The 23492-nt window shown below is 40.9% G+C and overlaps 1 protein-coding gene across 1 annotated transcript in view; it reads left to right on the top strand.

The window, feature by feature from the left end:
- Positions 1-21478, top strand: part of MAP3K21 (mitogen-activated protein kinase kinase kinase 21) — a 76248-nt gene extending 54770 nt beyond the window's left edge. Inside the window, exons 6-10 of the mRNA XM_002717355.5 lie at positions 6016-6138; positions 11398-11548; positions 11906-12003; positions 13492-14256; positions 18359-21478. Of these exons, the coding sequence (XP_002717401.2) occupies positions 6016-6138; positions 11398-11548; positions 11906-12003; positions 13492-14256; positions 18359-18762 (1541 nt within the window). The 3' untranslated portion in view covers positions 18763-21478. The remainder of the gene's footprint in view (positions 1-6015; positions 6139-11397; positions 11549-11905; positions 12004-13491; positions 14257-18358) is intronic.
- The last annotated feature ends 2014 nt before the right edge of the window (positions 21479-23492 follow it).

The following is a 23492-nucleotide window of genomic DNA, read 5'->3' on the forward strand; positions in this document are numbered from 1 at the left end:
AAGGATTATCTTTTCTTTTTTTTCTTTTGCCCTTGATTTCTTTTATCAATGTTTGATAATATTTATTGCAGAGATCCTTCATTTCTTTAGTTAAATTTATTCCTAAATATTTTATTTTTTGTGTCTGTTGTAAATAGGATTTCTTTCATGATTTCTCTTTCAGCTGAGTTCATCATTAGCATACAAAAAGCTACTTTTTTGTATGTTTATTTTGTAACCTGCAACTTTACTCAATTGGTTTATCAATTTAATGGCTTTTTAGTGGAGTGTTTAAGTTCTTCCATGTACAACATCATGTCATCTGCACACATGGATAATTTTACTTCTTCTTTGTCAATTTTGATGCCCATTATTTCTTTTTCCTCCCTAACTGCTCTGGCTAAAACTTCCAGTACTATATTGAATAAGAGTGGAGAAAGTGGACATCCTTGTCTTGTTCCAGATCTCAGGGGAAATGCTTTCAGTTTTTCCCCATCAGTATGATATTGGCTGTTGTTTTCTTTTGAGGAATGTTCCTTCTATACCTAATTTTTGGAGGGTTTTTAGCATGAAGGGTGTTGAATCTTATTAAATATTTTTTCTGCATCCATTGAGATGACCACATGGTTTTCTGTTCTTCAGTGTATTGATGTGATTTATAATGTTTATTGATTTGCAAATGTTGAACCATCCTTGCATTTCTGGGATAAATCCTACTTGATTCTGATGTATGATCTTTCTGATGTGGTTTTGAATTCTATTTGCTAGTATTTTGTATATTTGCATCTATGTTCATTAAGGTCTGTAGTTTTCGTGTCCTGACTTTTTTGATTTTGGTATCAAAGTAATGCTGGCTTCATAAAAAGAGTTTGGTAGGATTCCTGCTGTTCAGTATTTTTTATTTTTTATTTTTTAATTTTTTTTGACAGGCAGAGTGGACAGTGAGAGAGAGAGACAAAGAGAAAGGTCTTCCTTTGCCGTTGGTTCACCCTCCAATGGCCGCCGTGGCCGGCGTGCTGCGGCCGGCGCACCGTGCTGATCCGATGGCAGGAGCCAGGAGCCAGGTGCTTTTCCTGGTCTCCCATGGGGTGCAGGGCCCAAGCACCTGGGCCATCCTCCACTGCACTCCCTGGCCACAGCAGAGAGCTGGCCTGGAAGAGGGGCAACCGGGACAGAATCCGGTGCCCCAACCGGGACTAGAACCCGGTGTGCCGGCGCCGCTAGGCGGAGGATTAGCCTAGTGAGCCGCGGCGCCGGACTGCTGTTTAGTATTTTAGAATAGTTTGAAGACTATCGTAGTTACTTTCTCTTTGAATGTTTTGTAGAATTCAGTAGTAAAGCCATCAAGTCCTGGCCTTTCCTTGCTGGAAGGCTTTTGATTATTGCTTCAATCTCATTGCTTGTGATGGGTCTATTTAGATTATCTGTATCTTCTTGATTTAATTGTGGTAGATTATATTAATCCAGGAATTTATCCATTTCTTTGAGGTTTTACAGTTTATTAGCAAATAGGTCTTTGTAGTATTTTCTTATGATCCTTAGTATTTCAGTGGTGTCAGTTGAAATGTCTCCTTTTTCATCTCTAATTTTATTTATTTGAGTGTTTCTTTTTTTCTTTGTCAGTCTGGCTAGAGTTTTATCTATTTTATTTATCTTCTCAAAAAAACCCAACTTTTTGTTTTGTTTATCTTTGGTATTATTATGTTTCAATTTTATTTATTTCTGGCCTGATCCTTATTATTTTTCACCTCTTGCTGATTTGAGGTTTGATTTGTTCTTGCACATTAGATCTTTAATTTGAGACATTTCTCTTTTTTGAATGGAAGCATTTAATGCTATAAGCTTATCTCTTATTACTGCTTTTGCTGTGTCCCACAAGATTTGATGTTGTATTTTCATTTCCATTTATTTCAAGAAAGTTTTTGATTTCTTTTTTCATTTATTCTATGACCCATTGATCATTCAGTAGCAAGTTATTTAATTTCTAAGTATTTATGAGCGTTCTGTTGTTCTTGTTGTTGATTTCTAGTTTTATTCCTTTATGGTCTGAGAAGATACATGGTATGATTTCAGTCTTTTTAAATTTGCTGAGACTTGTCCTATTGGAAAGCCTGTAAGTATACTGAGACTTTAAAGAAGTTATTTTCACAGAGTTTACATGGATGGTTAGTGGTAGTGATGTGAGCATAGTGTGTATTAATTTCTACTCCAGGCTGTTGCCTTGTACCTGGATGAACATTCTAAGTGCAGACACATATCAGGTACACAAAGTGATAAAAATTTATTCTAAAGGTGAAAAAATGAGTACATGCACACACACACAAGCATGGCTTTCTCCACACAGAGAAATGCTTGTCATGAGTAGGCAGTGGGCCAGAAGATTACCTGGAAGAGAAGAGATGGACGTGGGAGAGGGAAGGGGCATCCGCACAGCACCTCCAGCCTTGGTCTTTGATGGAAGAGAGAGAGAGCGCGCCCCTCCAAGCTGTTTACCTAATTTATGAGGAGGGGGGTAGTATCTCTACAGGTGTGAAACCACCTGGAAACTATATGGCTCTTCCACAATTCCACATGAAGTTCAATATCCACATTTCCATGATGTTTCCCTCCACCCCACTTAGGTCCTGGATGAAGCAGATGTGTGCTGGGATAGGGATCAGTTTGATTGACAAGTAAGAGGATAGAATTACGTATGGGGGCTTGTGGTGACTTCCAGCTCAGCAGACCTGCCTGTCCCACACCAGTAGCACTGAGATTCAAATCCAAGATTGCTAACTCTGGAACCTGAAATACAAACATCTCTTGTGTAACTGTAAGAAGAATGTATAACACAGATTTATGAGATATTTTGTGCTTGATGAGTACTTAGGGACAGGGAGAAGACAGATTTTCTGACGTCTAGCATGAATAATTAGATAGATGATTTTGCCTCCCAAATTCCCACTCTTGTTCATCTCAAGTACCAGGTGGGTCATTTAAGTTCTTTAAAGTATAATTTCCAAAGAGGTAAATGATAGCTCTCTTACAAATGTGAAATGAATACGTGTCAAAGATTTTATTCAACTCATTCATTAGTGAAAGACCAGATAAAACTGGTTGAAATGAAAATTTGAGGTGTTAGGTATTTATGGGCAATTGAATGAAGAAGTGTCAGGGTGAGATTGCTGGGTGAAATACAGACCTGCTTACTGCTCAGCATGGCAATCGCCCATAACCTTTGGGATCGTGTTTTTCATCAGACAGAAATTATTTGCATCATCACCAGGCAAAAATCTAGAAGTTAACTTCTGTCCCTGATGAGCTGTAAAAGTAGACCCGTCAATAGAAAATCAAAGGTTAGGCTCTCACCCAGCACTGAAAGGACAGCCAATAATTTCTTTGGCCTACATCCAAGTTTTGAATAATTTTCCTAACAGTTTACAAAGTTTTCCCAGGCACTCTAATCCTCCCTCTAGTGATATATTACTGTTTATTCCGTGTATTCCCATATTACAGTTACGTAATAGTAGCTGTCATTTGTAGAGTGCTATGTCCACAAAAGGCTTTTACTCTACATTTTCTGTTTTTATTTATTTATTTGAGAGGGAGAAAATCAAGTTCATATTCTCTACTTCACTTCCCCAAATACCTACAACAGCCAGCGCTGGCCCAAGGCCAGAGTCAGAGAGGGGAACATAATCTGAGTCTCCCTCATGGGTGCTGAGGACTCAGTCAATTTAGCCATCACTGTTGTGGTTTTTTTTTTTTTTTTTTTTTTTTGACAGGCAGAGTGGACAGTGAGAGAGAGAGAGACAGAGAGAAAGGTCTTCCTTTGCCGTTGGTTCACCCTCCAATGGCTGCCGCAGCCGGCGCTCTGCGGCCAGCACACCGCGCCTATCCGATGGCAGGAGCCAGGTGCTTCTCCTGGTCTCCCATGGGGTGCAGGGCCCAAGGACTTGGGCCATCCTCCAGTGCACTCCCGGGCCACAGCAGAGAGCTGAACCCGGTGTGCCGGCGCCGCAAGGTGGAGGATTAGCCTACTGAGCCGCGGCGCCATCACTGTTGCCTCTCAGGGTTCTGCCTTGGCAGGAAGCCGAAGTCAGGAGCTAGAGACAGGTATCAAACACAAGCTTTTCAATGTGGAATGCAGGGATCTTATCACTAGGCTAAACACGTGCTCCTCATTTTCTGTTTTAATCACTGCAACAACCTTGTGAAATATTGTTTGCATTTAACAAATCTGGAGACAGGCTTGGAGCAGTTCCTTGTTGATTTGAGATCCATGGTCTGATAGGAATGTAACCAGGATTTATTTTCTTTTTTTTTAATATTTATATTTTATTTTATTTAATGAACATAAATTTCCAAAGTGCAGCTTATGGATTACAATAGCTTCCCCCCCCTATAACTTCCCTCCCACCCACAACACTCCCCTCTCCCACTCCCTCTCCTCTTCCATTCACATCAAGATTAATTTTCAATTATCTTTATACAGAAGATCAGTTTAGCATATATTAAGTAAAGATTTCAACAGTTTGCACCCACACAGAAACACAAAGTGTAAAATACTATTTGAGTACTAATTATAGCATTAATTAAACACCTAAGAGTAATTGTGTATTAATTACAGAGTTCAACTAATAGTTTTAAGTAGAACATAAAAAATAATAAAAGGGTAAAGTATCAAGTTCTTTTTTTCTTTTTTTTTGTTTGTTATATAGTTATTTTTTTAATTTAATAAATGTGAATTTACAAAGTGCAACTTTTGTATTGTTGTGGCTTCCCCCCCAACCTCCCTCCCTCCCGAGGCCCTCCCCTCTCCCACTCCCTCTCCCATCCCACCCTTCCTCGAGTTTCATTTTCAATTACCTTCATATACTGAGGATCAACTTAGTATATACTGAGCAAGGATTTCAACAGGCTGCACTCACACAACCGCACAAGGTATAGGGTATTGTTCGACTAGTAGTGTTGTTTTTTAAGTTTCATAGTAGAACACATTAAGGACAGAGATCCTACGTGGGGAGCATGAACCCAGTGACTCCCGTTGTTGATTTAACAATTGGCACTCTTATTTATGATGTCAGTAATCACCCGAGACTCTTGCCGTGAGCTGTCTAGGCTATGGAAGCCCCTTGAGTTCACCGACTCTGAACTTGCTTAGTCAAGGCCGTATCACAGTGGAGGTTCCTTCCTCCCTTCAGAGAAAGGCGCCTCTCTCCTTGATGGCCTGTTCCTTCTGTCTACCTTCTTTCATAACACAACTCTGTTACTAAAAAGCACCACTCGACTTTCCACAGACCAGTATGTTATCCTCTTGTGCATATCTATCATTTCCTTTAAGAAATTTAGCAAGAAAGGATTTATTTTCATTTTCTTAAAATCTATGAGAAACTGACTGCAGGTCCCTCTTTCTTCCTAGAAGATTGTGAAGCTCCACAAAGACCTAGTAACGATTCATTTTTCTGTGTATGTATAACTACGATATAAACCCTGAATTGTTTAGTGACTTGAACCCTGAATTAAAGATAAGAAACTAACATAAGAAACAGATTCTGAAATACATGTCATAGTTGCTATCTGGCCATTTTTGTTTTTATTGCTCTATGTAAAGAACATGGAGGGCCGGTGCCGTGGCTCACTTGGCTAATCCTCCGCCTGCGGCACCGGCACCCCGAGTTCTAGTCCTGGTCGGGGCTCCGGATTCTGTCCCAGTTGCTCCTCTTTCAGGCCAGCTCTCTGCTGTGGCCCAGCAGTGCAGTGGAGGATGGCCCAGGTCCTTGGGCCTTGCACCCGCATGGGAGACCAGGAGGAAGCACCTGGCTCCTGGCTTCAGATCGGTGCAGCGCGCCAGCGGCAACACACCAGCCATAGCAGCCACTTGGTGGGGTGAACCAATGGAAAAAGGAAGACGTTTCTCTCTGACTCTCTCTCACTGTCTAACTCTGCCTGTCAAAAAAAAAAAAAAAAAAAAAAAAAAAAAAAAAAAAAAAAAAAGAACATGGACTAACTTAAGACAATGGAATATCAATTCTTACCTTTTTTCATATCCAACAGATTTCCAACATAAGATAACAGTGCAGGCCTCTCCCAACCTGGACAAACGGAGGAGTTTGAACAGCAGCGGTTCCAGTCCACCCAGCAGCCCCACGATGCTGCCCCGGCTCCGGGCTATCCAGTGTAAGCTGTCACCACCACCACTTAGGGTTTTTGAGTTCACTTCAGTTTCTTGCCTTGGATTCCAATGAAGCAGATGTGTTTTTGTATCAGGTTGTAAGTAAGCATGTAACATTTACTAGGTGCTATCAACAAACTTTGCTGTTATCTCCCTTTGTCTCATTTTCTTACACTCAGAACAGCTCAGATTTTTCAGATCCTGCACAGTTGGTGATATGACAGGATACCTCGATTGAAGAGTGATTTGCCACAACTTAAGACTTTTTTTTTAAACACTTGCATATAAAATTAACCTGAGCTAACTGTAGCAGAAGTTGCATATTTACAGATATTTTGAAAAATGGACTTGGGTATTTAGGAATACTTCCATGGCTTTTCTTGTTTTGTGAGGACAATTTAGTTAGTTCTTAGAGGTGTAAACTTTAATCTGCTTTAGGTTTGAGCAACGTAATATTTCAAAATGCCGTGCAGCATTTTGGGTGTAGAAAGAATGTACAGTCCAGAGGAAACAAGGCATACCACTAAATTTCCTGGCAGCAATCATTTAGACACTGAATTAGGGTTTAGTGTGAGATGAAATAAACGTAGTGATTTTTTCAAAGGTGAGTCCAACTAAACCCCACAATAGAGCAGAAAGAGACAGTGATGAATCCCTGTGTAGGTCTGTAAGCCATGTGGTGATGAGCCCCCATTATGTTCATCATATATTAAGAGCCTGGCCTTCCTCCACCAAACTTAATTTCTGCTCTTTGTCATCCTTATTTGGGTAAAAAAATTCCCAAAGAATATTTCCTCTAAAGGGGCTCACACTGAATTTCATTTATTTTTTCTTTTGGAGATGAAAACCTTGGCACCAGCTGAGAGATTTCTCTTTTACTTTTTGGCAAGCTCCTGACAGCAGTCTCCTCGTAGTGACAGAAAACTGGGATCTAAAGAGGGTGTAGTCTTAGAACTCACAGTACTATCATGCCGTTACAACTGATTTGTCATCCTGAGAGTGCATTTTTCATAAGCCATGCTTTGTACCTTGCCTTTGCCCAGGCAGGGTAAGGGTTAGTTAAAGGAGTGAGCAAGGGCGTTGCAGCTGGTCCTCCAGCTCTGGCAGAGCAGGAGTGAATGGTTCGCCCTCGCTGAACAGTTTCTCTGCCCTCAATCCCTCTTCCCTGTGTCTTCAGGAGCTGTCCTTGGGAATCCCACCTTATGGAAATGGGGAGTGGGGTTGGGCAGGCTAAGATTTGCTTGTGGGATATCAAGTAAATCCCAACGCTGTAGCATGGAAGTGAGCCTGGTTAGTGAGGAACATCATCTGTGTCCGTTCTCCGAAGTAATAGACTGTCGGAAGTAATAGACTGTCCAAACAGGACCAGCTTCCTGTGCAGGAACACTGGATTCATGTTCTCTAGCCCTCATCATGGTCATCTTCATTGTGGCCCCAGGTACTGCCAAACCGACTCCTGCTCATGCCCGTGTGATCCTGGCCACTGGGCGTGCAGGTTCAGGACAGCCTGACAGTTGACCGTGAATGCTAGAGCTACTCTTGGATTGAGTCCCAATCTGGTCCCACCCCTGTGACCTGGGCAAGTTCCTTAACCTCATCACGTCTCAGACTGTTTCTGTGAACCGGGGAGGATAGTGGTGTTGCAAGGCTCCATGTTCGGATCAAGCACTGACAGCACTCAGAACCTCTCTGGGAGCTGAACCACTGTTATCGTCATTTTTACTGCAGTGGCTCTGAAGTCCTTGTGGCCTTATGGTCTGTCACCATGGCCTGCCTGCTATAGTGTCAGCATATATTCATTGTGAAAACGTGGCCTCTTTTAGGTGCTTCAGTGTGCATTTATGTGCACATCCAGCTGGGGCGATGGACTTCATTTCTGATGGACAGTTGTTGATATCATCTGGCACACTGACCCACAGGAATAACCTGGAGTATGAATAATTGATTGTGGGGCCTGGTGCCGTGGCTCACTTGGTTAATCCTCCGCCTGTGGTGCTGGCATCCCATATGGGCACCGGGTTCTAGTCCCGGTTGCTCCTCTTCCAGTCCAGCTCTCTGCTGTAGCCTGGGGAGGGCTGTGGAGGATGGCCCAAGTGTTTGGGCTCCTGCACCCACATGGGAGACCACGAAGAAGCACCTGGCTCCTGGCTTTGGATTGGTGCAGCGCTGGCTGTAGCAATCATTTGGGGAGTGAACCAATGGAAGGAAGACCTCTCTCTCTCTCTCTCTCTCTCTCTAACTTTACTTGTCAAATAAAAAAAAAAAAAAGAGTAATTGATTGTGAAAGCATCAGAAGCAGCAGAAGTCCCTCTGAAACTGGAGGGCAGTTTTATGTATTGAGAGATATGGAATCATTTCAGTAAAATTGAACAAAAGAGAGATTACCCCAAAATTTATTAAAAAATACCAAAGAAATGGGCCATACAGTGTAAGCAAGACTTGGATTAAAAAGGGAATATCTCCCCACCATGCGAAAAGGATCATTGTGTGCTAAAGAGAACACCATCTGATACTCACACAGAATACCTGTTTTCCCACTATTTTTCCTTCCTATAGTTACCTCTAGTTGACCCTAATAACTGATGTTGTCATGTGATATATATATATATAGGGCACGCTTCCCTTTGAGTGTAGGAGTTGGTAGAATTCACTGATCCCCTGAGAATTGCAACTTTTTAGGGCATTGTCTCATGGTGGCTGAAGTTCTTAAGAGCAAAAGCACATTTTTTCCCTGTTATTGGATGAATTCAAATGTCAGGAAAGTCAGTCACATAGCTTCCTGCTGTTTCACCATCCTGCTGCCATTGTACATTATGACATGTTTCCCAATAACAGAATATCATGGTAAATGGTTAAACCTAGAGTATGTATTTTTCTAAAAAGGTGGTACAAGGTGTAAACTTCAGTAACCTGCCCCTCCCCTACCCCATTCTACTCCTCAGGCTACACAACTGACACACACCAAGACAACTGTGCTAACTAACTGGAGTTGATGATGACAAGTCCATGACAGGGAGAGGTGGGAACAGTAAACCAAGAGCTCTATACAGGCAAAGACCTCGTGTCCGTCCTGGCACCTGGCACAGTTGTAGTAACAGTTAACATCCCACAGCACCTGCTGTGCTGTGGGCTCTCTTCTGAACTGATTCCACCTGCAAATCCATTTGATTCTCAAGACAGCTCATCCACTAGACACTCTTGTGCTCGCCAAGTGAGACACTGGGGTATACTCAGTTGATAGCTGTGAAGCTAGATTCAGATGTAGTCTCTAAATTGTGCACCCTTCACCATACCTCTTCCAGCTTCTTAGGACAGTAAACACTCAATAAATATTGAGACAAAGAGAAAACAGAAGAGCAAATCTAGAAAGAGAGGGGGAAGTGGGAAGGGAGGAGGAGGATGTGGAAACTAGAGGCGAGAGGCTGTTCTGACTCAGGTAAGCTGTGTAACTGAGTAACTCAGGGCTGAGAATCCCTCTTCCTAAACCTTTCCTGCCCTGCTCTCCCCTGTGTGTCTCATTTGAATGAAATGAGACGTTTCTCTAATTCTACATAAGACTCTATTAATAAAGAGTGCACAACTTACTCAAAATTGGCACACTCATACACATGCATCTACATATGTCTCTCCTCTCTCTTTCTGCATATATATACACACACACATTCTTACATCTATATATACATTAAAGTTTGGAAAATATTGGGAGAAGAAATAAGACATCTCTCTTGATGACTCCAATAATTTGTTTTTATTTATTTATTTGAAAGGTAGGTAGATAAAGACAGAGACAGATCTTCCATCTGCTAATTTACTTCTGAGATACGTACAACAGCCAGAGCTGGGCCAAACCAAAGTCAGTAGCCAAGAATTCAGTCTGGGTCTTCTACATTGGTAGCAGGGGCCCAAATATTGAGCCATCATCTGCTACCTCTCAGAGTTCTCATTGGCTAGAAGTTGGAATTAGAAGTGGCAAGCTCAGGCATTCTGAAATGGGATGCAAAGCACCCCCAACTGGCATCTGAACTGCTATACCCAATACCTTCCCTGATGCCACAATTAAAAAAAAATACCATGAAAATAAATTTCTCTCTTTACATAAAGAATCATGTCCCTGAAAAGTAAATACTTCAATAAAAGTTTGATGTGTGTAATAACTTCTCCCTTGTGTTTATATACACTCATGTCTAAACAAAATTGTGAATGAAAATGTGTTATATGTAACATACATAATATACACATTGTCATTTTATCTATAGGCCATTTTTCATGATCACAGAATATTCCCCTGTGTATACATAAAATTGTTTCAAACTATTTTAGACCATCTAGCATGTTCAGAATTATTTTCCTAAGTTTATAGTAATGGCAATTTTTTTTCTAGAGATTTCCAAATCAATTGTAAGAGTACTTAAAGCATTTAAGTGTGTCAGTGAAATATGGATATTATATATGTATTTAAAACTCTCTATGAAGTGGTGAAAAAAGGCAAGACTCAGGAAACTATTCAATATTTTTCAAACTTTTTTTGAGAGAGAGATGGAGAGAGATCTCCCATCTCTTGGTTCATTCTCCATATTCCTACATCAAGTAGGGCTGGGCCAGGCTGAAGCCAGGAGCTAGGAACCTAATGTGAGTCTTCCACATAGGTGGCAGGGACCCAACCACCTGAGTTGGGTCACCTGTAGCCCTCAGAGTGTGCATTAGCAGGAAGCTGAAATCAGCTGATTGTTTTTTCAGCCCAAACTGATCCCAGGCCCTCCGATATGGGATGAGGGCATCCCAAGAGGCATCTTAAGCACTGTGCCAAACACCTGTCTGTTTTCCGATTGCAGAAGGCAGCTGTAGCCAGTCTGTGGGGATGAGTAAGCAAACTGGTGATGACTAATAAAAATTGGCATGAATTATAATTTTAAAATACCCATGTCATCAGCACTTCGATTTGGTTTAAAAAGTAGGGTACTAAATTCATTTTAAGTTAAATGTTTCTTTTTTCCAAGTAAAATGAAATCTTAACTGTCTGAGAATATTATTAGCTAAGTCATTCATTCTCTGCTGCCAATTTACCTCAAATTTGTATCTTTTCTGTTAATTTATTCTGCTGCTTTTGCTATTTTTATGATTAGAGAAAGAAATTTGTAATAGGGTAAACAAAATAGTGCACCTTCATTGTTTTCATGTTTTGGGCCAAGTAGTTTCACAGCTGATTTGATTCATTTAACATTTTTAACAAAGCTGCTAATAGCTAATGATGGTGCTCTGTTTAGTGACTTCAGATGAAAGCAATAAGACTTGGGGGAGGAACACAGGCTTCCGACAAGAAGAATTTGAGGATGTAAAAAGGAATTTCAAGAAGAAAGGTTGTACATGGGGACCAAATTCTATTCAAATGAAAGAAAGAACTGATTGCAAAGAAAGGTACGTGTGGGGTGTCTGGTGGCATCCTTTGTGTGCCAGATTCAGAGCTGTGCTTGTGTTACATCACATTGGGCTGATTTAACTTTCAAAAGCCACTATATTAATACAGATACATGAATATTAATTTTCAAGGATGAGTTTATTGTACTAGATCATTATTCAGATAAGGGGTTAAATATTTGCTCTGGTTTTTTTTTCTGTCTCATTGTGAGGTCTTATCTGTATTTTGTTAGTTCTTCAAAACTCACAGTACAACTGTGTTCTGTTTATTGTCTTGCAAGTCGCGTTGACATGCATCTACTGAAGCCTCATTTGTGTATCCTTTATTTGATGAAGTTAAACATCTCTCTCTTATAGGATAAGACCTCTCTCAGATGGTCACAGTCCTTGGTCAACTATCTTAATAAAAAATCAGAACACCATGCCCTTGGATTCGTTGTTTGTGGACCAGCCAGGTAAATGTGCTTCAGGAAGCAGACTGTGTTTGATTTGGACTTAGCAGCTGAGTGCTCTGAGGCTTGGCTTAAATAATCTCATGTGGTCACTGCAGTAGCACAGGGTTAGCGAGTGATAGCATTCCTTACAGCTTTACATAAGCTCAGAAGTTATTTTCCATTGAGTCTTTGTGGGAGAAAGTCACTAGGTGCCACGTGTTTTGGGGGAATTTATAACTTTCTTCTTTACCAGAAAAATTAGTATCATACTTATATAGAATGAGATGAATTTAGAATAGAAGATAGTAAATATGAACATGTAGAGCCCCTGAAAGTTCTATGAAGTTAAGAGTGTGGCTTCTGGTTATATAGCTACCTGTTGGCATGCGGAAATCCTGGAAAGCAGGGTAACCATGGAAAACTACCAACTGGAGAGTTTTACATTGGAATTTTTAAATGACTCATATTAACTTATTTTTAGCATTCAGTGTTCATTTCATATTCTACTATTAAAAGGTTCAAGAATAGAAATTATTGAAAAACTTCAAGGATGGCTATTAACAAAGAAACTTGGTCTTTACCCTTCACAATTTGAGGTGGCCCTTGGATACCATGATCAAAGTAGAGATGTTTTAGCAGAGCATGGAGTAAGTTTCTTGAGGTTATTGTTGGTGCTGTGCTCAGTTTTACAAGCAGTTACCAGTCACCACTCAGGTTTCTGCTCTCTAAAGGAGAAGGGAGCTCGAGGGTGAGCATCATTAGAGATCACAAGGGCTTCGAGTGGAGGAAAAGAGCCTCCCGTGCAAAAGGCAACGAAGGCGCGAGCCAGCCTTGTTTGCAGGCACACCAGCCCCCAGAGTGCGTTTTAGGTATAGTGGGATGTGATGGTGGAAAAACTGGAGGGTCTCTCTACTGGGGACTTTCTTCCTTTGGATTGGGGACTTTATTGTTTGATCTATTCATTGCTAAGCACAAAAGTGATGGAATCAGTTTAGTTTTTAGCTATAATTTGTGCCTGTAGGATTCCGGAACCTCTTTGGAAATACTCATCCATTGTAGTGGCCCCCAAACTTCAGTAAAGGCCTGTACAACACAGACCGCTGAGCTCTGCCCCTGAAATTTCTGATTCCTTGGACTGGAGTAAGCTAAGAATGTGCTTTTCTCCAAGTCCCCAGGCGCTGCTCTAGGCGACACGCTGCAGAGCAGTTCTTTTCCTCAAGGCAAGCTGCAGATAATGGAGCCTGACACACTGAATGAGGTGAAATGAGGAGAAGGCACATTTCGTAGGATGTGGGTAGCACCCATGTGTCTCAGTAGCTTGGTTTCTGTGATTGTTTCTAGAGGTAGAGTCCTGGAATCTTGTTCCTTAAAGTCCTCCTGACAAACCTTGGCTGAATTGAAAAGGACTCCCTGTGTTTGATTACTTGGTTTTAGCTGTGTTTCACAGGCTAGTGAAAATAATCTTACCATAAACTTGTACTACAGTGTGTGTGCTTATACTTTATTTAGGTGCTTGTGAAGAGACAAAACTTCCCCCTGATGGATTAGAACACAGAAAACCAAAGCAAATGAAATCACCCAGTCCAGCCTGTGTAGATCTACCTCTTTGGAAAGATGGTCAGAGAGAGAATCCCGTAGAAGCTGAAAGCTGGGAGGAGGGCACCTCCGTGAGCTCTCCCACGGGTTCTCCTCAAGTGACTCCTACAAACAGCCTAGGAAGATCCGTCCAGAGGAAGAAGACAGAGTCAGCTTTGTATGCGTGCACGGCACTGCTGGCATCCATGGCTCTGGGACTAGACATTAGAGAGCTTAGTAAAGCACCAGCTGCTGATGATCTCTTGCCCAAAGAAGAGAAGAAGAAACGAGAAGGACTCTTCCAGCGGGCATCCAAGTCTCGCAGAAGCGCCAGCCCTCCCCCAAGGCTGCCCAGCAGTGCACCCTCTCTCCCACCCGCAGCTGCTGCGAGCCTTTTCTCTGTGTCTTCTCTGTCCACCAAGTGCTTGCTGCAGCCTGATGCGGAAGATCTGTTCGTGGACAGATCCCCAAGGTGTGACTCCAAGATACACACTCCAGGTCTTTGTCCTGCTGTTTCTGAAAGTAGCCATGAGCCAACCCCCACGCCAACCCTCGAGACTGATCGGAGTGTGTTGAAAACCCTGCCTCCTCCTGTTTTGGGGCAGACGCGTGGGAATGTGCCTTATTTTGCTTCTTCAAAAGACAGAGCCTCGTGTCACAGGAGGACTAGGTCTGAGGGGAACCCACTGCACACCCTGAGTAAGTTGTATTAATAAGATAAAAGCATCAAGCATCATTGTAGAGCCTAGGATGTGAAATAGTATGGATATGGTTTATTTTTTCCCAGTGGTTGCATTTAATCATTTGTTTTTACTGTTCACATTGGATTTGAATTTTACCTTCCTCTTCTCTTTTCATTTAAATACAGTTTGGAGTCTGGGAAAAGTATATTTGAATTTCTGTAACTTCAGTATTGCATGGCAAGGTAGAAGGTGCAGATGGAGAATAACTGACCCCTTTCCCCACTTCTATTTTAGAAAGGACAGGTCATTTAGTTGGAACTGCAACTGGCCTTCTAGCCTCCCCTGGGACACCATGTCTCCTGTACCCCATGACTTCATTGCAGGGTTTGTGTTAGGATTGAGTTCAGCAGGTGTATGTGTTTGCTAGGGCCGCCACAACAAAGCGCCACAGGCCGAGGGTTCATTCATTGTCTCACAGTTCCCAAGACTGGAGGCCCGTGGCAAGGTGTCAGTAGGTGTGTTCTTCCTGAAGCCCCTCTTCGTGATGACTTACAGACAGCAGCCCTCTCCCTGGGTCTTCACATGGTATCTCTTCTGTGTGTACCTCTGTCCCAATAGAAGGACACCAGTCAAATTTGATAAAGGGACACCCTAATGACCTCATTTTTCCTTAGTCACCTTCATAAAGAACCTGTCTCTAAATATAGTTGCATTCTGCGGTGCTGCGGGTCAGGGCTACAACATACGAATTTTATGGAGACATGGTTCAGCCCATGACAGCAGGAGATACCTTATTGGTGGGTAATGCTGTAGACAGTTCCATCAGTTGTGTATCCAGATGTGAAGCTCCAAAGGAAAAATCGTACTTCCTAGTAGATTTTTCTGCTCCATTAAACAAGAGGGGCTCAGCAACCTCTGGTGTTTCCATAGCACTTCATAGACAATAAAGCACTTTGACAGAAATTGTTCCTCTTACTGTTTAGGGCAACTGTATTATACACACCACCCCAATTCAGCAGCAATGAAATTAAAGTTCATGGAAAATTAGACTTATCTAAGATCACACAATTCGAAATTAGGATTTATACTTGGGATCTATACTTAGTATACTATATCATGGTTCCTTTCTCATGGTCCCTTTCTCTTCTTTAGAGCTGTGTTCTCTCCATTCCTAAATTTGATAAATATTTTTTATTTCATTATACTGTGATGTACTATAGTGTTACTTACCTTTGAGATTTCTGGGGCTGATTGGCACTTTCGTACTGACCTTTAAGGAGGCTCTGTGCCTGCTTGGGAAGAATATGTGATTTGGAGTCATTAGACTAAGGTTCAGGCTCTAAATGTACCACTTAATTAAGTTTGTGGTCCTGGGAAATTTATGTGACATACTTCCTTGTTTGAATACCTTTATTAAAGGACATCACAGTATCATGGTTTGTAGTATAGAAGCTATCTGGATTCAGATTTTCTGTGGCCCATTTATCCCTGGTATGCAGATCAATAAATGTGATATACCACATTGACAAACTGAAGAGTAAAAACTATCTGAGTAAAAACCAATAGATTCAGGGAAAGCATTTGATAAAATACAACATCCTTTCATGTAAAAACCTTAAGCAAATTGGATATAGAAGGAACACACCTCAACACAATCAAGGCAAGATAACAAACCCAGAGACAACATCATATTAAATAGGGAAAAGCTGGAAGCATTTCCACTAAGATCCGGAACCAAACAAAGATGCCCACACTCACCATTCCTATTCAGTATAGTTCTGGAAGTTTTTTAACCAGAGCCATTAAACAAGAAAAAGAAGTCAAAGGAATACAAATGGGAAAGGAGGAAAATCAGATTATCCCTTTTTGCAGATGATATGATCCTGTTCATAGGGGAACCAAAAGATTCCACTAAGAAATTATTGGAATTCACAAGAGAGTTTGGTAAGGTGACAGGATATAAAATTCACACACAAAAATCAGTAGTATTTGTATATACAAACAATACCATGGCTGAGAAAGAACTTGTAAGATCAGTATAATTCACAATAGCTACAAAAACAATTTAAATACCTTGGGCTAAATTTAACCAAGGATGTAAAAAACCTCTACAATGAAAATTACAAAACATTAAGGAAAGAAATAGAAGAAGACACACAAAAAATTGGAGAAATTTTCATGTTCTTGGATTGGAAGAATTAATATCAAAATATCCATACTCACAAAATAATTTACAGATTCAGTGTGATCCCAATCAAAATACTGAAAATTGGTCTTCTCAGATCTGGAAAAAATGATCCTAAAATTCATATGGAATCACAAGAGGTCCTGAATAGCTAAAGTGTTATAAACAATAAAAATAAAACTAGAGGCATCATAATACCTGATTTCACAACATATTACAGGGCAGTTATAATCAAAACAGCCTGATACTGGCACAAGAATAGACATATCAACCAATGGAGCAGACTAGAGACCCCAGTAATTAATCCACACAGCCACAACCAACTGATCTTTGACAAACAAGCTAATCACATAACATTATGTGCCTAGTTTCTTCATCTACAAAATAGGAATGATAATAATACACTTATTTAATCTTTATTGCTCTTAGAATGTGGTAAAATCAAATGGCACAGTAAGTGCTGTGTAGGGGTTGACTATTATTTCTCCTGTATGTGAAGATCATTACCATGCCCTTGTATATCTGTTATGAAAATTAAATGAGGTGAAGCATACAAAAAATGCTTTGTGAATTGTAAAATGCCTTTCTAGGGTTGATTATAAAACTGTGTTAAAACTGAAACTGCCTTCATTCTCTTCATCTTTCCTGCTAACTCTTTAAATACTGTATTTGGACATGCTATTTTTCAGGTGATTGTTCATTGTCTTTAAATAAGTTTTATAATTTATTTAAGTTGACTTTTATAAGTGAATAGAGCAATGATAATTTACAATGGCACTAGGAGCATTCCCAGCACAGTCATCCCATAAAAAAGATTTTTTTTTCTCTCCTAAGCCAACAGCAATTTGCTGAAATGATAATAAGTCAGTTCTTCAGTACAGACAAGAGAAAAGAGATAGCATGTAAAAACCTAACTACTTTTGTATTTTCATTGATTTTTTTCAAGTTATAATCTAAAGTGGACTATAATCATGCTAAACATCATTTCTAAAGGCTTAAATTTGTTCCAGGCCAACTGATTTTTTTTTAACTTTTATCTAATAAATATAAATATCGAAAGTACAACTTTTGGATTATAGTGGCTTTTCCCCCCACAACCTCCCTCCCACCCACAACCATCCCATCTCCCACTCCCTCTCCCATCCCATTCTTCATCAAGATTCATTTTCGATTATCTTTATATACAGAAGATCCACTTAGTATTTACTAAGTGAAGATTTCAACAGTTTGCACCCACACAGATAAACAAAGTATAAAGTACTGTTTGAGTACTGGTTTTACCGTTAATTCTCATAGTACAACACATTAAGGACAGAGATCCTACAAGAGGAGCAAGTGCACAGTGACTCCTGTTGTTGATTTAACAATTAACACTCTTATTTATGACGTCAGTAATCACCTGAAGCTCTTGTCATGAGCTGCCAAGGCTGTGGAAGCCTCTTGAGTTCACCAACTCTGATCTTATTTAGACACGGCCATATTCAAAGTGGAAGTTCTCTCCTCCCTTCAGAGAAAGGTACCTCCTTCTTTGATCCAGGCCAACTGATTTTAAAATAGTGAAGTATATTCTCTTTATAAAACACTGACAATGATTAGTTAGCTCTGTTTACAGATATAATTTCCATGAATACCTTACAGTATGTTTAAAATATATATATATATGTGTGTGTGTGTGTGTGTGTGTGTGTGTGTCCTAACAATTGTAAATGGTTTGGAGATTTTTGGATTTATTAGCATTTTATTTGAGAGAGACAGAGACAGAGCTCCATTATCTGCCAGATCTCTCCCCAGGCCTCCATCATCCCCTGTGGTCTCGTTTTTTGTTGATGTTCACTGAAGTGGTCACCTTGGTCATCTCACAGAATTTGCATCACAATTATTTTTCTTAAGTTCATTGTCTCTAATTGCACGCTGCCTTTTCTTTCTCAACCAGCCAACGCTGTGATTATCTCAGCCCCCAGAGCCTCTGAACTGCCACCGCACTCCTCACCCGGCCCTCCTGGTGACCCTGCACGCGAGGTCTCGCCTGAGAGACACGGAGCAGCTGCTGTGCTGCCTCGGCCTCGCCCTGCCTCCCTGAGAAGCCGCTCAGACGTGCCACAGGCGCCCCCACAGAGGACAGCGTTTCAGCCTGCACAGGGCCCTCCAGAACTGGGCCCCGCCTGTTTTCTTGGTGCCAAGGAGAGAACTAAATTCCATGTGCCTTGTTACATGCCTTCCTTACTGGACGCCGACGTGGAAGGCCAGAGCAGGGACTGCACCGTGCCTCTGTGCAGAATGAAGAGCAAACCTCACCGACCATCCATCTATGAACTGGAGAAAGAATTTCTGTCTTAAGTGAAGTGCCTTATGTTGTTCAAGCATTTCTTCTTTTAAAGTGAACAAATGAAAACAGCGTATCTACCTTTGAATTGTCTCATGCTGCTGTATTTTCAAAAGCTGTGGCCATGTTACTAAATTAGTAATGGAAGTCCAACTTCTCAAACAATGTCCTGGATGGCTTCTAGCCATATATGTTGTTTTTCCACTGGATTCTTACCTAGTAACTTGAAACACAGAAAAGTATAAAACAAGAAGCGTGCATCCAGGTAACACTGTGCTGAGTGGAGTTACTTTAAGCACGGTAGCATAGCTTTTCTCTCATTTGTGTTCTCTTCTGTTTGCAATAGAACTGTCACGAGGCTCGCTATTTCTGTCTCCTTCCTTCCATCTTTCCTTCTCTTTTTAAAAATGTCCTTTCCTTTCCCTTCTCTTCTTTTCTGTTACTGGTGCAACAGAACACCAAGAAATCACTATGGATTTCTTGACAAATAAGATATTAGTAAATAAAAGTGTCAACTTAAAAAAGCTGATGACTGGAATAGATACAAATCCTACTTAAAACACTAAATTCAAACATAGGCATAAATGCATAAAAATTTGTCCCATTCCCACTTACGTTATGCAATAACATTTCCCTGTTTGAGGAAATTTTACTGAATGTAACTTATGCAATTTTTACTGAATGTAACTTATATGTATTTCATGCATTAGAACTCCAAAATAGATGTTAAAAGATCAGTGCTTGACATTTGGCTACAACTATATCGTATGCCTATAAACACAGCTAATCCAAAGGTTTTTCTTGTAGAAAGCAGTTTTCCTCTATCAGAAGCCATTATTTGGTATCCAGAAGTACAAAACATTTTCATCCTCTAGTAGAATTTATTTTCTCTATTTGAATGCATAGCTAACTTGATAACCCCAAATATACTTAAGTATTGCCAACTCAAGAAACAGCAGAACTGTTAGAATTTTGTTGTTATTTCACATTTAATTTAATTATGGATAATTGTCAGACATCTGGTAAGATAAGCTGATGTGGTAGAAAAGAAATCTAGATTTTCAGAAATGAATTTATAAAATCGATCTTTGAATAGCACCTCAAGATTTTAAATGATTTAAGAATTATTTATGAATCACTTTTGTAATCATGCTTATGTGATACAAACAGACTACTAGGGTATTGCTTGGGTTTTCTTTGTTAGATCTGTTGTACTTCTCTTCTGTCACTAGAATATGGTTATTCAAAAGACAGGCAGATATTTAAATTTTTCCATAAGATGAAACACTGACTGCATTTCAAACACTGATATATCATTCAAAGTTGTACCTTAGTTAAGTTTTGTTGAGTAACTGTAGTGTCAGCAATCTTAAAATAAATCAGATATGGGCCAGTGCCGTGGCTCAATAGGCTAATCCTCCGCCTGCGGCGCGGGCACACCTGGTTCTAGTCCCGGTCGGGGCGCAGGATTCTGTCCCGGTTGCTCCTCTTCCAGGCCAGCTCTCTGCTGTGGCCCGGGAGTGCAGTGGAGGATGGCCCAAGTCCTTGGGCCCTGCACCCCATGGGAGACCAGGAGAAGCACCTGGCTCCTGGCTTCGGATCAGTGGCCATTGGAGGGTGAACCAACAGCAAAAGGAAGACCTTTCTCTCTGTCTCTCTCTCTCTCTCACTGTCCACTCTGCCTGTCAAAAAAAAAAAAAAATCAGATATGATGAACTATCTCACTTATAATAACAAAAAGGAGAAATCATATTATTTGGCCATTTTGAAACATCTTAGCCCCCTAGCAGGATTGCCCCAGCCAACGATGGACAGGCCATCAAAGACTCCCATTAACATTGTATACTGTGCCCTTAAGAAAAAGAAAATCCTGTATTTTGGATTCCTGCAGCAAAACCTCAGGTACTTAATACATTTTGCTGTATTGTCCTCTGATGTGGTTTCATGTTTGAGTAGTTACTGAATTAAGATAGTGGAGATTTGATTTCCTCAAAATTTTATTGTATTTGAAAGCATAGTTGGCTGCCTCATGGTTAGTCATTTGGAGGCAGGTAACTTCCAGCTAAAAGTAAAAGAAATGTGCGTATAATCAATATGTGAAAGAAAACACAGAGACTATGTCCTCAGTATTGCTTCTACCCAAACATCTCTCGCGTGTGGTACTTGTTCACGTTTGTGTGTGTGTCTGGGGGTGGGGGGTGGTCATCTGTCTTGTCTCTCTCTGTTCTGTTCTTGCTCCCCTTAGGGTGATTTTCGTGAACTCTACATTTTGATGAATTTAGAATTGAATCTGTGTGAAAAAGATAATTGCAATATGAGGAATCAGCCTCACATGTTACTGCAGATAGTCATTTTTTATTGCAATCTGTTGTACTTTTGTGATTTTCTCTGTGTGCTGGTATACTGAGCAGGATCTGGTTATTTATTTTCATAGAGATGTGTTAGCTCACAGAAAGATAAATTAAGCTGATTGCTGTTAGTCTACAATGGAGGTGCTCCCGCTGCAGAGGTGTAAGGCATGGGCCTGATGTGCTGTATTATGAAGCCTTGTGACTGAAAATATGTTTACATATGTTGTCTATTTTTTTAATAAACTTTTTTTTATAGCTGATCTGTTCGCTCAGTGGCTTTGATCTGCTCCTGATGATTGTGACTCTAGTTTGTAATGGTTTATTTTGTATTCAGTAAGGTAAAGTATGTTAATAAAGATTATCAATGCTTACTAAGCCAGATACTACTCTGCTACATTCATTAAAATGAAGATCGTGAAATGATTCTTGGGGTTGAACACATTTCACAAATCATATAATGAAATACTTTATTTATTCAAAATGTTGTTTGATTTACACATGCACTAGGAAGTTAATGGTAGTTAAGATAGTGGAGATTTGATTTCCTCAATATTCTATTGTATACAAAATTGTATATTTTGCAACTCAGCTTTTCAGAAGGCACAATTTTGTAGGATGTAATTGTGCCACTGCCATCTACGTGTTCATTCTATTATAATTATAATCATAGTATAGAAGATTAAGGTATCTTACACGTGAGCTTTGTAACTGGTGTGTGAAGCTAAGAAGATACCTTTCACTTACCAGAAACTTCAGAAGACTAGAAATGTATGAAGGCAGTGTGTGGGCAGTGTTGGGCTGAGTGGGTAAGATACCACTTGGAATGCTTGCAGAGTTCCTGGGTTTGAATCCAGATTCTGCTTCCAATTGCAGTTTCCTATGGATGTACACCCTGGGAGGCAGCAGGTGATGGCTCAAGGACTTGGGTCCCTGACCCCCAAGTATGAGACCTGGAATAAATTTCTGGCTCCTGGCTTCTGCTTGACCCAGCTCTGAGTGTTGCCAGCATTTGGGGAGTGAACCAGCAGATGGAAGATTCTCTCTCTCTCTCTCCCTGCTGAATGAACAAGTAAAAACTTTAAGAAAATTAAAGTACTATATTAACTAACAGTGGTTCATACAGTGAGATGATCTTCTATGTAAGTGTAAAATGAAATAGAAAGTGATAAAATATGCATATGCAAAATAAAGTATTTACTATAGTCTGAATGTGTTCTCCAAAATTCATGTGTTGAAGCCCTAACTCCAAAAGTGATAAGAGGAAGGAGGTGATCAGGTCAGAAAGGCCTAATCCGTCTTCCCCTCTACCATGTGAGGACGCAGTGAGAGGGCACCGAGTCTGAACCAGGAAGAAGGCCCTCACCAGACACTGAATCTGCAGCCCCTTAATGTTAGAGTCTCCAGCCTCCAGAACTATGAGTGCGCAGTGCAGGTTATGTGCAGCTGATCTGGGGGATGGAAGTGAGCAGGTTGTAGCTCAAATACTGCACCTTCTGTGTTCTCACCAAGATTTAGTAGTTGTTAAAACCTTTTCTGTGCCGGTGCTGCCGCTCACTAGGCTAATCCTCCACCTTGCGGCGCCAGCACACTGGATTCTAGTCCCGGTCGGGGCACCAGATCCTGTCCCGGTTGCCCCTCTTCCAGGCCAGCTCTCTGCTGTGGCCCGGGAATGCAGTGGAGGATGGCCCAAGTGCTTGGGCCCTGCACCCCATGGGAGACCAGGAGAAGCACCTGGCTCTTGCCTTCGGATAGGCGCGGTGCGCCGGCCCTGGCGGCCATTGGAGGGTGAACCAACGGCAAAGGAAGACCTTTCTCTCTCTCTCTCTCTCTCTCTCTCTCTCACTGTCCACTCTGCCTGTGTTAAAACAAACAAACAAACAAACAAACAAACAAAAAACAAACCTTTTCTGTATGCCCTTAAACGACACTTTCCAGAGGCCTTCAATGCTTTTTTCAAATCGTTTTTATCATCATGCTTGTTTCCCAAGAGAGTAAGTCTTTGGAGCTCCTCATACTGCCATCCTGTAAGGGAATAATATTTCAGAAGCTCATCTCTCACACCTTTGTGAAGCTTTTCCTTCTGCTGGTTCATGTGAGATCACATGTTTACTAAGCCAGATACTATGAAGGTCATAGCTTTTAGTCCATGACTTTAAATACATTTCTCTCTCAATAGTTTTTCTTTTTTTAAATATTTATTTATTTGAAAGACAGAGTTGCAGAGAGAGGAGAGGCAGAGAGAGAGGTCTTCCATCTGTTGGTTCATTCACCAATTGGCTGCAATGACCAGAGCTGAGCCGATCTGAGGCTAGGAGCCAGGAGCTGCTTCCAGGACTCCCATGCGGGTGCAGGGGCCCAAGGACTTGGGCCATCTTCTACTGCTTTCCCAGACC

The sequence above is a fragment of the Oryctolagus cuniculus genome, chromosome 13 (genome assembly GCF_964237555.1).
Source record: "Oryctolagus cuniculus chromosome 13, mOryCun1.1, whole genome shotgun sequence".
NCBI classification, from domain to species: Eukaryota; Metazoa; Chordata; class Mammalia; order Lagomorpha; family Leporidae; genus Oryctolagus; species Oryctolagus cuniculus.